The following is a 17,782-nucleotide window of genomic DNA, read 5'->3' on the forward strand; positions in this document are numbered from 1 at the left end:
ATCCTGTTCGCCACAGCGCCTGAAGAGCAGGGAGAGAGGGAGGGTGAGCAGCGAGAAAGAGAGCGAGGGAGAGTCCACTTGAGCTGGTAGCAGGCTTGCTGGTGTTATTACCGCAGCTCAGATTGTGATATAGAATAGTATGTTATTGCACACACAAGCAGTACGCACAATGTACACACACACTCTGCACCAGCAAGCCTGCATGGGTACCAATGGAGGAAGGGGGAGAGGGAGGAAGGGGGAGAGGGAGGAGGGAGCAAAGAGAGAGTGGAATAGGGAGAGGGTGGGGGAGCAGTGAGAGCGGGAGAGGAAGGTAGCAGCATAGTAAGCGAGTGAGAGCGAGGCAGTTTTTTACGTGCATGTTCTGGAATGGGTTTTTTCTTCTCTGGTCTCTTGTTGAGTGAGAGTGATGATACTCAGAATGCCTGTGCTGCTCAGTGCCTCCCACAGCTCTGTCCATCGCTCTGTCCATCGCTCTGTCCATCGCTCTGTCCATCGCTCTGTCAATCGCTCTGTCCACAGCTCTGTCCATCGCTCTGTCCACAGCTCTGTCCACAGCTCTGTCCACAGCTCTGTCCACAGCTCTGTCCATCGCTCTGTCCATCGCTCTGTCCATCGCTCTGTCCGCATCTCCCTCCACAGATGGACAAGCAGCAGGACTATTAGAGAGAGGAGTGAAATAAAGAAATAAAAAATTGCAACAAGAAACCAAATCAATGCAGCAGCAAGAAGAGAGAGATTTGACTTTCACTTAAAGCTGTTCAGGCTGTTCTATTCCTCTGTCCGTCCCCCTCTTCTTATTCTTTTTATTTTCTTAGAAGGGGGTCGGAATAGTTTCACAGGAATGCAGAACAGAACACGAGAGGAAGAGGGACTTTAGAGGCTAAAGAGAGAGGGAAAGGTAGAGAGAAAAAGAGGCAGAAAAGTCTACAGCATCAACTGCATTCACCCCTGTTCTGTTCCCTTGTTGTGGTTCAGAGCGAGGAGGAACGGAGGAACGGAGGAGCAGAGGAAGAGGGAGCAAAATGAATTACACAGGGAAAGTGTACATGAGTGAAAGAGAAAGGGAGAGGAAGAGATAGAGAGAGCGGGTTCTGTGATGCGCTGCAGTAGCATCCCACAGCAGACGGCTGAGGACTGCCTCCCTGTGTGTGCGCGGCATGTGCGTGTGTGTGTGACTGCACTGCTGAAGAGGAGGAGGAGGAGGAGGCAGAATGTGAGCACGCCATCAGACGTTGCAGGGCCATACGTAGGAAAACACACTGGCACCATCAGCATCCGCCCACGGTAGGCAGGACCTTCAGCACTGCAACCCCCAAACCCCAGCCCCAACCTAGGACCTCGCCAGGCCTCTACCACCTTCATCTCCACAAGACAGTCATCTCAACCAGGCTGAAATATGGCACAAGCCGCCAAACATCTCCGCAAGAACAAGGATTTAGAAGCCCAGATTGAGGCGGAGCGAAAGGAGAAGGAGGAGGAGAAGGCCAAAAAGAGGAACCGCTCGCGGGATAAAAAGCGCAAGGTATGGGGTCCACTCACAGGGGGTCGGAGGGGGTGGGAAGGGGGAGAGATGGAGAGGGGGGCAGGAGGGAGAGAGACACCCCCCTTCTTTCTCTCTCATGCTAAGCTCTGATCAGGGGTGCTGGGGCACACATGGACATATACTGATGCATTTCTACAGTGTGTGCACAGTGGCACTGGCAGACATGTACTGTGAATACAGACATGGGGAAACTGTAAACACACTGCATGCTCTCCTACTCCTCTTCCTGCTTTACTGACTGTCCTGTTGCAGAACTGTCCTATGGGTCTGTGTGGTACTCTACCTCTTTCCCTCTCTCCTTTTATCTCTCTGTCGCTCTCTCGCTCTATCTGCATTAAATTAAAAGGAAGTTAGAGGTAGTTTTGCGAGCCAATGCTAACTAGCGTTAGCGCAGTGATTGGAAGTCTACAGGAACAGCTAGCATGATACATCAAAACGGTATACACAAGTTAATCTGACTGGGGAAGAAGCTAAAGGGCCTCATTGCCAAAATCCAGAACTATCACTTTAAGGAACTGTTGTAATGACTGCTGACTAAGGAGTAATACATACCTGCAGGCTTTTCTCATACTGGAACCTTGTGCACAGCGCTGCCAGAGCTGGTGGCTGTTGTCGCACTAGTGGCACTCGCCACAAACACTACATCTCTGCTTCATCAGTCACTGGCTGTATCAGTGGGATCTGTGATTATGACAGTTACATTTCACTTAGTTTCATGAATGAAAATGAGCAGTTGTCAAAGCCATTGATGAGCATCTTTAGCCTATTGATAAGAAATTGTGTCTGTCTGTCTGTCTCTGGGATGGTGTCCAGCTGCATGTATCTGCCTGTAGGACTGTTCTGCTGTAAACTGATCTCATGCTAATGCAGTAGAGACGGGTACTAGTTTTCCTCACCCCTACAGGACGCACCCAGAGGGGGAGAGAAGGGGTACTGGAGTGCTGGTGAGGTTGTTTTGCTTAGGGGGGATAACGGGTGAAAAAAATGGGGAGTGGTCGGGAGGTATGAAAAGAGGAGGCAATGTGAGAGATAGGCAGAACGGATATCAGTCAGACCTACCTGGGGCAGGTGTCACAGTGGAGGTTGGCACCATCACCAAGGGTTCTGTTGAGGGGGAGGGGCTCCAGCTCCAGCTGTTTCAATAGAACAGTGTTGCTTAGAATAGGAAGACAAACTTAGATTATGTAGCTAACTACAGTATGTGCTATGAGTGTATTAGTGTGTTTAGATATGGGCAAGTGACTCATGGACCCGAGAACCAATGGGCCCTCAACGGCCCCCGCCACTAAATTCACAATTTAGTCTTTGTTTTTATTGCTCTCTGAAAATAGCAGTTGGAAATGCCCCTTCTTCTTCTATCACTTTTATCTGTTATTACTTGCTGGTCTAATCCTACCCACATGGCTGTTAAGTCCACAGTGTTTTTTTATCAGCCTCAGTATTGGTACATGCCACAATCATTGGGTTGTGATAGACTTGTGTTGAACAATACAACAGGTTTCACAGTTAATCAGAACAAAGTGCACGTGTTCAGCCTTCCGCTCTGCCTTTTTGATTTGTGTGTGTGTGTGTGTGTGTGTGTGTGTGTGTGTGTGTGTGTGTGTGTGTGTGTGTGTGTGTGTGTGTGTGTGTGTGTGTGTGTGTGTGTGTGTGTGTGTTGAATCAAATCACATTTTATTGGTCACATACACATATTTAGCAGATGTTATTGTGGGTGTAGCAAAATGCTTGTGTTCCTAGCTCCAACAGTGCAGTTGTATCTAACAATTCACAACAATACACACCAATCTAAAAATAAAATAATGGAATTAAGAAATATATAAATATTAGGATGAGTAATGTTGGAGTGGCATTGACTAAAATACAGTAGAATAGAATACATTATATACATATGAGATGAGTAAAGCAGTATGTAAACATTATTAAAGTGGCCAGTGATTCCATGTATGTAGGGCAGCAGCCTCTAAGGTGCCGGGTTGAGTACCAGGTGGTAGCCGGCTAGTGATGGCTATTAACAGTCTGATGGCCTTGAGATAGAAGCTGTTTTTCAGTGTCTCGGTCCCAGCTGTACTGACCTCGCCTTCTGGATGATCACGGGGTGAAGAGGCCGTGGCTCGGGTGGTAGGATGCTCTTGATTGTGCATCTGTAAAAGTTTGTGAGGGTCTTAATGCAACCCACGATACAAATTTCAATACCCCGGCCAAGAAATTGGGGAATATTTGTTATAGAAAAATAAATGCCTGCAGTCATCTTGTGCACTAGGTTAATAGATCAAGCAGATTGCTTTCATCATTTTGTCTGTTGCATTATTTTTTCATTGTGAAGGCCTAAATCAGCTGATATAGCCAGACCAGTAGTCACATGGTACATTTGTTTACATAGAGCATGGAGCAAACGGAAACTTTCGTGATGTGACAATCCACTGTTGTGCAGTGCAAGAGAGGTGATCAAGTTACACTTGAAATTCTCTACTAATGTTTACCAGCTAAATATCTTATAAGATGTGCCCAAAAAAATCTCTCCAGTTTAGGGTTCCAGCTATGCATTTGGTTTGCTAACTTGCTTGCTAAGTGGCTAGCTTGTAAAATCAAGCTTCTTGGGTTACAGCAGAGACACTCAATCCCTTCTTGGATCAAGAACCCTGCTGTCTAATATTTGTTTTGTGTGTGCAGAAAACCTTTTAAGATTGTTGTACAACTTCATGAGCTGGGGTGTCTGTCATTGCAATTTGTTTATGTTCACTTGGGCTTGTTAGCATTTAGCGACTGTGCACTTGAACTAATTCCTTTCTCCCACCTCATCATTATTTGTATTTGTATTTATTAGGGATCCCCATTAGTTGCTGCCAAGGCAGCAGCTACTCTTTCTTGGTCCAAGCACATGAAGGCACTTACATTACATATAAAACAAAAGATAAAACAGTACATCATATAACATTATTAGACCACTACATATCTACAATACAAAATGTATAATACCACCATACAACAATATTACAATGTACGTGTGTATAGAGTGCATGTGCTTGCGCTTGTGTGTGTATGCTTGTGTCTGCACCTTTTGTGTGTGTCTTGTCACAGTCCCACTGTTCCATAAGGTGTATTTTTACCTTTAAAGAAGAAAATCTGATTCTACTGCATGCACTTGATGTGGAATAGAGTACTGTGCGCCTCCCATTTTCTGTTCTGGACTTGGGATTGTGAAGAGACCTCTGGTGGCTTGTCTTGTGGGGTATGAATGGGTGTCCAAGATGTGTGCTAGTAGTTTAAACAGACAGCTCTGTACAACACTTCTTACAAAAACAAGTAGTGATGAGGTCAATCTCTCTTCCACTTTGAGCTATGAGAGATTGACATGCATATCATTAATGTTAGCTCCCCCTGTACTTTTAAGGGCCAGTCGTGCTGCCCTGTTCTGAGCCAATTGGAATTTTCCTAAATCCCTCTTTGTGGCACCTGATCACACCACTGAACAGTAGTCCAGGTGTAACAGTTTTGCTTCTGTCCCTCTCCTCACCCCAAACCAGGGACCCTCTGCATATATCAACAACTGACATCCTCGAAGCATCGTTACCTATCACTTCACAAAAGCCGCGGCCCTTGCAGAGCAAGGGGAACAACTACTTCAAGGTCTCAGAGTGAGTGACGTCACCGAATGAATCACTATTAGCACGCACCCCGCTAACTAGCTAGCCATTTCACATCGGTTACACTCACCCTCTTTTTGACATCCTACTTTTCTGCAGCAACCAGTGATCCGGGTCAACAGCATCAATGTAACTGCATTGCTTCCGTCCCTCTCCTCGCCCCTACCTGGGCTTGGACCAGGGACCCTCTGCACACATCCACAACTGACACCATCCCACGAAGCATCATTACCTATCGCTCCACAAAAGCCGCAGCCCTTGCAGAGCAAGGGAAACACCTACTTCAAGGTCTCAGAGCGAGTGACGTTACCCATTGAATTGCTATGCTAAAACACCCCGCTAACTAGCTAGCCATTTCACACCAGTTACACAGGTGCGATAAAACTAGGGCCTTTAGGACCTGCCTTGTTGATAGTGTTGTTAAAACCTCTTAAGGATCTGCCCCTTTTTTTCAATTTTCGCCTAAAATGACATACTCAAATCTAACTGCCTGTAGCTCAGGACCTGAAGCAAGGATATGCATATTCTTGGTACCGTTTGAAAGGAAGCACTTCGAAGTTTGTTGAAATGTGAAAGGAATGACGGAGAATATAACACAATAAATCTGGTAAAAGATAATACAAAGGTTTTTTTTTAAATATCATCTTTGAAATGCAAGAGAAAGGCCATAATGTATTATTCTAGCCCAGGTGCAATTTAGATTTTGGCCACTAGATGGCAGCAGTGTGCGCGCAAAGTTTTAGACTGATCCAATGAACCATTGTATTTCTGTTCAAAATGTTGTATCAAGACTGCCCAAATGTGCCTAATTTGTTTATTAATAACTTTTCATGTTCAAAATTGTGCATTCTCCTCAAACAAATGCATCCTACCCTGCCTTTCTAAGGTCTTCGAAAGCCAAGTCAACAAACAGATTACCGACTATTTCGAATCCCATCGCACCCTCTCCGCTATGCAATCTGGTTTCAGAGCTGGTCATGGGTGCACCTCAGCCACGCTCAAGGTCCTAAACGACATCGTAACCGCCATCGATAAGAAACAATACTGTGCTGCCGTATTCATTGACCTGGCCAAAGCTTTTGACTCTGTTAATCACCATATCCTCATCGGCAGACTTAGTAGCCTTGGTTTCTCAAACGATTGCGTCGCCTGGTTCACCAACTACTTCTCTGACAGAGTTCAGTGTGTCAAATCGGAGGGCCTACTGTCTGGACCTCTGGCAGTCTCTATGGGGGTACCACAGGGTTCAATTCTTGGGCCAACTCTTTTCTCTGTATACATAAATGATGTCGCTCTTGCTGCTGGTGAATCTCTGATCCACCTCTACGCAGACGACACCATTCTGTATACTTCTGGCCCTTCTTTGGACACTGTGTTAACAACCCTCCAGACGAGCTTCAATGCCATTCAACTCTCCTTCCGTGGTCTCCAACTGCTCCTAAACACAAGTAAAACTAAATGCATGCTCTTCAACCGATCGCTGCCTGCACCTGCCCGCCCATCCAGCATAACTTCTCTGGACGGTTCTAACTTAGAATTTGTGGACAACTACAAATACCTAGGTGTCTGGTTAGACTGTAAACTCTCCTTCCAGACTCACATCAATCATCTCCAATCCAAAGTGAAATCTAGAATTGGCTTCCTATTTCGCAACAAAGCATCCTTCACTCATGCTGCCAAACATACCCTCGTAAAACTGACCATCCTACCAATCCTCGACTTCGGCGATGTCATTTACAAAATAGCCTCCAATACCCTACTCAACAAGCTGGATGCAGTCTATCACAGTGCCATCCGTTTTGTCACCAAAGCCCCATATACAACCCACCACTGCGACCTGTATGCTCTCGTTGGCTGGCCTTCACTTCATAATCGTCGCCAAACACATTGGCTCCAGGTCATCTACAAGACCCTGCTAGGTAAAGTCCCCCCTTATCTCCGCTCACTGGTCACCATAGCAGCACCCACCTGTAGCACGCGCTCCAGCAGGTATATCTCTCTGGTCACCCCTAAAGCCAACTCCTCCTTTGGTCGTCTCTCCTTCCAGTTCTCAGCTGCCAATGACTGGAACGAACTACAAAAATCTCTAAAACTGGAAACACTTATCTCCCTCACTAGCTTTAAGCACCAGCTGTCAGAGCAGCTCACAGATCTCTGCACCTGTACATAGCCCATCTTTAATTTAGCCCAAACTACTACCTCTTCCCCTACTGTATTTATTTATTTTATTTATTTTGCTCCTTTGCACCATATTATTTATATTTTAACTTTGAACTTTCTTCAAACTACAAATCTACCATTCCAGTGTTTTTCTTGCCATACTTTATTTACTTTGCCACCATGGCATTTTTTGCCTTTACCTCCCTTATCTCACATCATTTGCTCACATTGTATATAGTCTTATTTTTTTCTACTGCATCATTGATTGTATGTTGTTTTACTCCATGTGTAACTCGGTGTTTTTCTATGTTGTCGAACTGCTTTGCTTTATCTTGGCCAGGTCGCAATTGTAAATGAGAACTTGTTCTCAACTTGCCTACCTGGTTAAATAAAGGTGAAATAAAAAATAAATAAATAAAAAATGGTATTCTTTCACTGTAATAGCTTCTGTAAATTGGACAGTGCACTTAGATTAACAAGAATTTAAGCTTTCTGCCAATATCAGATATGTCTATGTCCTGGGAAATGTTCTTGTTACTTACAACCTGCTAATCACATTAGCCTACGTTAGCTCAACCATCCCATGGAAGGGACACCAATCCCAAAGAAGTTTTAAGGGGCAGGACTGGAGTTTTTTTGCAACCAGTGGCTATAATTGGAGATGGAGTGGTTTCTCCTCTCAGGAAATCAGCAATTAGTACCAGGAGATGTGCTCTTCACCTTTGCAAGGCAATTAGCAATTAGTGCCAGTACTTCAGTCTCTATTTTCTCAGCGGCATCTGTAAGCGGCGGTCTCTCTGCAAAACTAAGATCGTCACCGAAATAAAGAGGTTCTGCCGAGTTGTTCTGCCGAGTTGTTCATTTTCTGATTATCTCATTTAGCCTTTTTGTGACTTTGGCAAATATTGGTTGTGTTTTATATACCTGTTCGCTCCTCTCCCTGTAGGCTTTACAGACTCTCCCCACCCCTTGGTTGCAACCCTTCTATTTTAGTGTACCCTGCGCGAACAATGAATGTGGAATTCCTGGTCTCTGGCAGCGTTTGGAACTGCCGATCTGCGGTCAAGAACGCAGAGTTCATTTCTATGCTGCCCCTTTAGTCCCTTGTCTTTTTGGCCCTGACAGAGACATAGTTCACCCCCAGAGAACACTCCTACTACAGCTGCTCTCTCATTTGACTACGTGTTCTCACATAGTCCGAGAGCATCTAGTCATCGCGGTGGTGGCAGAGGGCTACTCATTTCTTCTTAATCAAGCTTTTTCAATTTCACTCACCTGTCCATCTCTCATTTGAATTCCATGCTGTCACTGTCACTTGTCCACTTGTCATCTATCGCCTTCCAGGTGCCCTTGGAGAGTTCCTCAAGGAGCTTGACACCTTGATAAGTTAATTTCCTGACATTGGCTATCCTATCATCTGTCCCTTTTGCTAAATCCTTCTCCCTCCTGTCTCCTGATTGTGCCTCTTCAACCCTACTCTCCTCCCTTTCCACATCCTATGACTCGCACTATCCCCTTTCCTCCCGGCCGGCTCGGCCCTCCCTGTTTGCTCCGTGGCTCAGTGACTAATTTCAAGCTTACAGAACAGGGCTGCAGGCAACTGAGCAAAAATGGAGGAAAATGTAACTTTCGGAGGACCTATCATCCTTTCACTCCCTCCTCTCTACCTTCTCTTCCTCTATATCTGCTGCTAAAGCCACTTTCTATTACTCTAAATTTCAAGCTTCTGCCTCTAACTCTTTTCCACCTTCTTATCCCTCAATAATCCCCCCTTCCCACCTCACTCTTTAAGGATGACTTTGTCAACCACTTTGAAAAGAAGGTTGACGACCACCGCTCCTCATTCACTCAGCCTATTGAGTCCACTGGTCCCAATCACACAGAACTACCCTACATCTTTCTCCCCTCTCTCTCCAGATGAAATCCTGCAACTATTGACTATTCGCCACCCGACAACCTGCCCGCTCGATCCCAACTACTCCTCCCTTCTCCAGACTCTTTATTTTATTTCCAAAACACTTGAGGGTGCTGTCTCTGACCAACTCTCTCTATCTCTCTCTGAATAATCTTCTTGACCCTAATCAGTCAGGCTTCAAGACTGGTCACTCAACTGACACTGTCAACCATCAGATCCCCCTCTCCACCCTCTCAGTGCTGGGGGTCACAGGCTCTGCACAGTCTAGGATTGCATCCTACCTAGCAGGCCATTTCTACCAGGTGACACTGAGAATATCTGTGTCTGCACTACGTACTCTCAATACTGGTGTCCCCCAGGGCTCGGTTCTAGGCCCTCTCCTCTTCTCTCTATACACCAAGTCACTCAGCTTGGTCATATCCTCACATGGTCTCTCCTATCATTGCTATGCAGATGACACTCCACAACTTTACTTCTTCCCCCCTTCTAACACCCAGGTGGCAACATGCATCTCTAAGTGCCTGGCAGATATCTCAGCTTGGATGTCATTCCACCACCTCAAGCTCAACTTCAATGTGTTACCCTCACTACCTTCAGGCTATGTTCAAACCCTACACCCCAACCCGAGAAAAGGTCAAAGACTAAAAACAAGAAAGTGACATTCCAACGAAAGAAGAAGAGACATGTTCACGCTATTGAGAAGGAGAACACTGAGGTGATTGACTCATCAGACGAGGAAGTCACAAAGCTACCATGTTTCTCCCTTGCTAGAGGGGTAGCCGGTGCATATGGAGGTTGGCAGAGGGGCAGCTGTATCTCTTGTGTCTGCTTGTGTCAGAGAGAGTCTACAAAATACACTGAAATACCTTCCACTGCAGCCAGCACAATGATACATGGAGAAATTGCCTACCCGTCATCTTAAAAAAACATGGAGAAGTCTTTAATGGAGAGCTGGGTAGCATGACAGACAGTGATGCTTAGCATTAAGCCAGACAGCAAACCAAAGTTTCTGAAAGCACGACCCGTACCTTATGCTATCAGAACAAAAGTCGAGGCTGATTTGGACAATTTAGTCAATAATAAAAGTACTGGAGCTGGTCAGCGTGTATGAATGGGCTACACCCATCGTACCAGTTCTTAAAAATATGGTAGAATCAGGAAATGTGGAGACTTTAAAGCCACAGTCAACCATGTGTTGTCCGCTGAGCAGTATCCACTACCTCACACCGACAACCTTTTTGTGGGCTTAGCTGGATGTCAGAAGTTCAGCAAAACCAACCTCTGCCAAGCCTACTTGCAGATACACGTGGATGAAAAGTCAAGAGGGGCTGTTCAGGTACTGTTGTCTACCGTTTGGAATCACAAGCGCTCCAGCGCTATTCCAGAGGGTGATGGACCAGATCTTGAGTATTACCGCCCAAGAGAATTCTCTTCGGTTACAGTCACAGCCGTGTATATTCACCCTCAAGCCGATACCACGACGGCCCTCAAGGAACTACACTGACTTTATGCAAACTGGAAGCCACATATCCTGAGGCAGCATTTATTTTAGCTGGGTATTTTTTACCAAGCGAATTTTAGGAAAATGCTACCGAAGTTCTGTCAACACATTGACTGTAGTACTCACACTGGGAAAACATTGAACCACTGCTATTCTCTTTCCTGGGATGCCTACAAGGCCCTCCCCCGCCCTCCCTTCGGCAAATCAGATGACGACAGAAACTCAAACAGGAAATACCTGTATTAAGGTCTATTCAACACTGGTCTGACGAATTGGAATCCATGCTTCAAGATTGTTTTGATCACGCGGACTGGGATATGTTCCGGGTAGCCTTAGATAATTACATTGATGTATACACTGGCACGGTCACTGAGCTCATCAGGAAGTGTGTAGGGGATGTTGTTCCCACTGTGACTATTAAAACCTATCCAAACCAGAAACCGTGGATAGACGGCAGCGTTCGCGTTAAACTGAAAGCGCAAACCACTGCATTTAACCATGGCAAGGTGACTGTTACATTCTGAAATAATAATAGTAATAAATCAGCTGTATTATGTGGGCCATGACATTGGCTATGATGGGACCAGATAATTTTTCTAATCAGGTCATAGCTCGCTGAGCTTGCTGGATGCAGGGTTGCATCATGTATGCCTTTGCATCAGTAATTAAAAAGATACTCATTCAGCATTTCATCACTATTGTGCTGATTGAAAACCTCTTAAGGATCCGCCCCTTTTTAAAATTTTCGCCTAAAATGACATACCCAAATCTAACTACCTGTAGCTCAGAACCTGAAGCAATGATATGCATATTCTTGATACCATTTGAAAGGAAACACTTTGAAGTTTGTGGAAATGTGAAATTAATGTAGGAGAATATAACACAATAGATCTGGTAAAAGATAATACAAAGAAAAAAACAACCGTTCTTTGCAACCAAATCTGGAAAAAGTCCAGGCGGGTAAATACTTTCTGAAGGCACTGTATATATTGCATACTATGCTAGCTCACTGCTAATGTACATAGTGTGTTTATGGTGCAACGTCCTGCTCACTAGCCCAATGGTATTAGCCGCTACATGCTAATCTCTAGTCATTAAATTGTGTGCATTACAGCTATTACTGTTAGCCTGAGCAACATGCTACATTGCTATTAGCCTTTGCTGTTGTGCAATAGATTCCCTGTTTCTTCTATTCCACTATAGAAAACCACTATCACTTTCACAATTTTTCCTTCTTGTTTGACGTGTGTGTGTGTCTGTTTGGTGTGGTAATAAAGTGTGAGTTGTATCCCTGTCTCCTTCTGGTCATTGTCGTCCTCAAATCGGGACTCTGGGATAGTTGCACCTACAGTAAACCTAAACCGGCACCTCTTTAGGAGACCACCACAAGGTGGCGCTCTTTTTCACAGACCATTATGGGTTATGTGTTTTGAGATGATCACGTTCTGGATAAATGGTTGAACTAATGGGTATAAAGACATGGTTATAAAACCCATGACACAATAAAACCCATGACACATAACAAGCATGTTTTTTTTACACATTTGGAAAGAAGTATGTGTGGCCTACAACACAAACACGCAACCACTGTACCCTAGTTGAACTACTCCATTTTTTTTATTTTTACAGGGAAAAGGTTGTTTCCTGCAGTGTTACTGTATCTGTATACTGTATGTTTGGACAAAAACATTTGACAGTGGCTTCTTTAACTGTTCCTCAGTTTGACACCATATGAAAGAGGTGGCATCAGGTGATGGCGCCAGTCTGGTACACTGCGTCAGACACACAAAAGCTGTTGGACATGGCCAGTTATGCTAATCTGGGTCTGTGAGCACTGATGCATCTCCCTCTGTAACTGTCTTCACTACCAGACAGCAGAGCGTGACATTGGTCTGGTTGTCACGTCCTGACCATAGTAAGATGTTATTTTCTATGGTAGAGTAGGTCAGGGCAAGACAGGGGGTGTTTTGTGTTTTTCTATGTTTTCTATTTCTATGCTTAGTTCTAGTTTTCTATTTCTATGTTGTTGTTTTTTGGGATGATCTCCAATTAGAGGCAGCTGGTCCTCATTGTCTCTAATTGGAGATCATACTTAAGTAGGGTTTTTTTCCACCTGTGTTTGTGGGTAGTTGTATTCTGTTTAGTCTATGTACCTGACAGAACTGTGAGCTGATCGTTTTCGCTTTTGTTATTTTCTTTAGTGTTCTGTGTTAAAATACATTTCATCATGAGCACTCAATACGCTGCGCTTTGGTCCCCTCTCTACGACAGCCGTTACACTGGTCTCAAAACAACTTCAATAGCAATGTATTTTACTCCACTGTCTGACGCACCCAGGTGTTTCAAGATGGTCTGTTGCTCTGCAGGTCTTTAGCAACGTCATCCTCTTACACACAACATTGTTATTAATGACTTTCCTCCTCTGGAAAAATGTGTGTTGTCACTTTGGGAACAAAGACCTATTGTTTTTTGTGTGTGTCTGCATTTAAACCCATTCTACTCAGGGAACTCTATGTTAAATGCTACCGAGGTAGAGATATGGTGGAGATATTTTGTCAACTTTACCTTGCTCAGATTTCATTGTCATGTTAAGGCCTACAATCCTCAGAACATTAACAAAATATCTATAACACAGGACCTTGGATACTTCCTCATGTCTCTTACCCGTCGTTTTATATTTTATACTGTGATATGAATAGATAGAACACCAAATATCTGACTTCAGAAAATAAGTGGAAATAAGTAAAACTGATAGATTTAAGACTAAAATGTATACTTCTCCTCTGGTAATACAGCAAAGGTCAATTTAAAGCTATATAACCAGTTAGAGGAAGTCTTTCAATTTGACAGTTTGAATTTGAATCTGTATTTGGCCATTCGGGGACTGGTTTGCTCCAGATGGCAACCCAGCTAGCACATTTGGTTCTTTGGAAGTTGTGGGAATGTACGTTTTTGGTTTCCCATTGGTTCTGGGAACGAACCCATACTTTCCTTGACAGATAAACGTTCTGAAAATTTCACCTTTTCTGGTAACGTTTATTTTTAGGTTGCAGGGAGGTTCTTTGAACGTTTTACTATGGTTCCCTGAAAGTTTTCATTAACGTTTTGATAATGCAAATTATAGGTCATTTTAAGGTGATAAATAACGTTATAAGAACATGTTTCAATAAGACTTTTAATAACACTGCTAGCTTAATTTGGGTTAACTGTCTTGAACTCCAAGCACAGATAGGACACATGGAAATTCATTTGCTTAATGATTAATCATGTAAACACACATATTTTTTATTGTGACATGGCGTCAGTGAGATTCAAACCTATGATCTTCTGTTCTATATCCATGGAATTAGTCCACTGCGCCACCAGGATGGAGCTAGCCTGCCGTGTTTGTTTTTTTGCCCATACAAAGCTGTTCATTTTAGTCTATTCAAACAGACCCCATTTCAAAGGAAACAAGGACTCATTAAGATCAGTGTGGACAATTGGGCACGGCCAACACACCTGAACACATTTAACAAGATAAAGGATAGAGTTTTGATGCTGAGAACGGAATGTACTGTATATGTTTTAAAATAACATTCAAAGAACGTTCTCTGAATGTTATCTTGTGGGTTTTTTTGGAACGTTTTCTTATTAACGTTCTCGGAACATTTTGAGAACATGCCTTTAAATAGAACAATGAGGAAACCTGTAGGAAACGTTGTGCTGCAGTACTGAAATTCACACAGAAGAATGTTGTTTCTTAACGTTCTTGGAACAATTTGAGAACATGACTTTAAAAAGAACCATGAGGAAAATTGAAGGAAACGCTATGGTGTCATACTGAAATTTCAACAGAAGAACGTTGTTTCTTAACGTTCTCTGAACTATTTTAGAACATTTACAATGTCAAACAGTTGGAGAATGTTCCTAGAGCATTACCAACATTTCAATTAAATGTAACCATGTTTGAACATTCAAGAAACATTCTCTTAAAGTAATGAAATACCAAGAAAATAACCTTTGTTTTCTTCAAGTGTCTTATGTGCTGAGAATTTTCCAAAGCCAACGAACTATGCTGCGCAATTCCCAGAAAGTTGTGGGAAGGTTTTATGCAAAATAACCATAGGACAACCATGCTATCACGAAGAGCTAAGAAACAAATGGTTCTCAGAACATTATGTGCTAGCTGGGAATTGTCTTAGTACCATTAGGATTATTTGGTTCATGCGTCTCTGTCTTCCTTTCTTCTTCTCCTCTGCTTTCTCTCTCTATCTCTCCATCTCTCTCTCTCCCCCTGAAAGAAAATAACACAGTCTCTTCTCTAAGCGTTACAGTCTCTCTTTCCTCTCTCCTCGTTGTGTGTGCGTGTGATGACAATACAACAGGTGTAGGCCTGATTACCAACAACGATGAGACAGCCTACAGGGAGGAGGTTAGAGTCCTGGCAGAGCCCTATGCCTGAGACTTATTAGATGGCTGAATTGGGGGTGAGAGTTGCCACAGAGTTGCCATGTTCACAAAAATCTGTCTTTCCTACTACTTACTAAAATGACATACTGTGTACTAATCATACTGCATACCATTTTGAACATACTGTTTAGTAAAATTGTATCCAATAAGCAACAAACATCAACATCCTACCCATATTGTGAATGTTTAATCTAATGTGCAATTGCATTGTTTCCCGCTATTCGTTCATTTTGGCACAGACCTTCCTCCTATCTGATTGTCTGATGATTATCAGCTGTTGTCAAACACACAGGTCAGAAAAGACACTTCTCTTCCTCAGTAGTGTGCAGCGAACCCTACTAGACGAAGAGCTGAAACGAGTATGACATTCTGGCATTTAAAGGATACAACATTTTCGAAATGTCACATACTATAAACATTTTCGCAATCACAGTCAGCCTACTATTTAGAACGGAAGTACAGGTATTTGGCCACGGCCAGTGTGTGTCAGCAAGTGTGAATAGGAATATGTGTGTTCTATAATACAGTATGCCTCAATGTGTGTCTGTTTGTATGTAAAGTATGTGTGAACGTCTGTCTGTGAAGACACTGTGTCCATCTTTGTGCATTTGCATGTGCAATTCCATGGCTACTCCTGTCCCCTAGTCTTAGTGTCTGTAGCCTGCAAGCTGATAGTACGCCAGGCCAGTAGTGGAGATTGACTGAGAGACAGTGTTGGTGGGTGATGACTGTGGCACTAGTAGTAGTATCACAGCCTTAATGCAGAGTAGAGGTGGCAGCGCTGTATCAGCAGCCCAGCACTGCCTTTGCCAAGCGTTCATGCGTCTCTGTCTTCCTTTCTTCTTCTCCTCCGCTCTCTCTCTATCTCTCTGTCTCTCTCTCTCCCCCTGAAAGAGAGAAAGAGTCCAGTGAAAAGAACAGTCTCTTCTCTAAGCGTTACAGTCTCTCTTTCCTCTCTCCTCGTTGTGTGTGCGTGTGCTGACAATACAACAGGTGTAGGCCTGATTACCAACAACGATGAGACAGCCTACAGGGAGGAGGTTAGAGTCCTGGCAGAGCCCTATGCCTGAGACTTATTGGATGGCTGAATTGGGGGTGATGTGTTTGGAGTTGATTGCCTTTGGTTCTTGTGCCTACTGCCTAGAGTGGTTATTTGTGTTGTAGCAGTAGAGGTGAGCTCAGCTGTGTGTGTTTGTGAGTTGCTGCAGTGGGCTGTTTGACCACTGCTGTGGATGGGAGGTCTCAGTAGGACCATAGGGCCCAGGTCAGGTCCTCCTCTGTCCCACAGTATGTCCTCTGTAGCTGTATTCAGCAGCTGCAACTGTCTGCCCTCAGACCTCCAGGGTGGCTGCTGGTGTGGATCAGCGGAAGATTTTGGGCTGAGTGTGCATAAGTGTAACCGCATGTAAACAATTCAGTGAGAAAGCTGCTTACTGCAGCACACCTAACAGGCCAGGAAACCAGACTGCAGCGGGCCCATCTCCCATCTCTGTGTGGTAACAGATCTGTCCCAATCCTAATCAAGATGTGTGTGTGTGTGTGTGTTTATGTGGGTGCACATGTGCGTGTGCGCGATTCCCTGTGGCTGTCAGCACCTTGATCAGTGCTGCCCATCCCGCCGACAGCTGACTCAGCGGGCCTAGCCAGCCTCTCAGTCATTTTTATGGAGCCAAAACAGCATCTCCATCTTCAATCTCCGGCCTGCTATGGGGCAGCTGTGGGGCTGGTGGCTGGGTGGCTGTATACCACAGTGCACCTTGAAGCAGCCCACACTCCTTTAATTAAAGCGGAAATGGAGGGGTCACGTGATGCTGGGGCCCCCCTTCTGATAAAGCACTTGCCATCATTTCTTACAATAAAAATACATACATTCGGCATCCGTCAGGGCAGGGTGCAGGACTCTGCATTAACACACTTTTTTCTTTTTTACCTTTATTTAACAAGGCAAGTCATTTACGAACAAATTCTTATTTTTAATGATGGCCTAGGAACAGTGGGTTAACTGCCTTGTTCAGGGGCAGAAAGACAGATTTGTACCTTGTCAGCTCAGGGATTCAATCTTGCAACCTTTCGGTTACTAGTCCAACGCTCTAACCACTAGTCTACCTGCCGCTCCAATAACACTTACTGGTATTATTGCTGCATGTATTATTCACTGAGTGTACAATACATTAAGAACACCTGCTCTTTCCATGACATAGGCTGACCAGGTGATTCCAGGTGAAAGCTATGATCCCTTATTGATGTCACTTGTTAAATCCACTTCAAATCAGTGTAGGTGAAGGGGAGGAGACAGGTTTAAAAAGGATTTTCAAGCCTTGAGCCAGTTGAGACATGGATTGTGTATGTGTGCCATTCAGAGGGTGAATGGGCAACACAATACATCAAAGTGCCTTTGAACGGGGTATGGTAGTATGTGCCAGGCGCACTGGTTTGAGTGTGTCAAGAACTGCAATGCTGCTGGGTTTTTCACGCTCAACAGTTTCTCGTGTGTATCAAGAATGGTCCACCACCCAAAGGACATCCAGCCAACTTGACAAAACTGTGGGACGCTTTGGAGA

The 17,782-nt window shown here is 44.2% G+C and overlaps 1 protein-coding gene across 8 annotated transcripts in view; it reads left to right on the plus strand.

The window, feature by feature from the left end:
- The first annotated feature begins 1,399 nt into the window (after nt 1–1,399).
- LOC115200183 (ankyrin-1) overlaps nt 1,400–17,782 on the plus strand; it is a 170,066-nt gene continuing 153,683 nt past the window's right edge. For 7 of the 8 annotated variants that reach the window (XM_029763005.1, XM_029763011.1, XM_029763014.1 and 4 more), the window contains exon 1: nt 1,400–1,525. In XM_029763005.1, coding sequence (XP_029618865.1) covers nt 1,400–1,525 — 126 coding nt within the window. The remainder of the gene's footprint in view (nt 1,526–17,782) is intronic. The other variant, XM_029763012.1, reaches the window with a different exon arrangement.

This window comes from Salmo trutta, chromosome 9, assembly GCF_901001165.1.
Source record: "Salmo trutta chromosome 9, fSalTru1.1, whole genome shotgun sequence".
NCBI classification, from domain to species: domain Eukaryota; kingdom Metazoa; phylum Chordata; class Actinopteri; order Salmoniformes; family Salmonidae; genus Salmo; species Salmo trutta.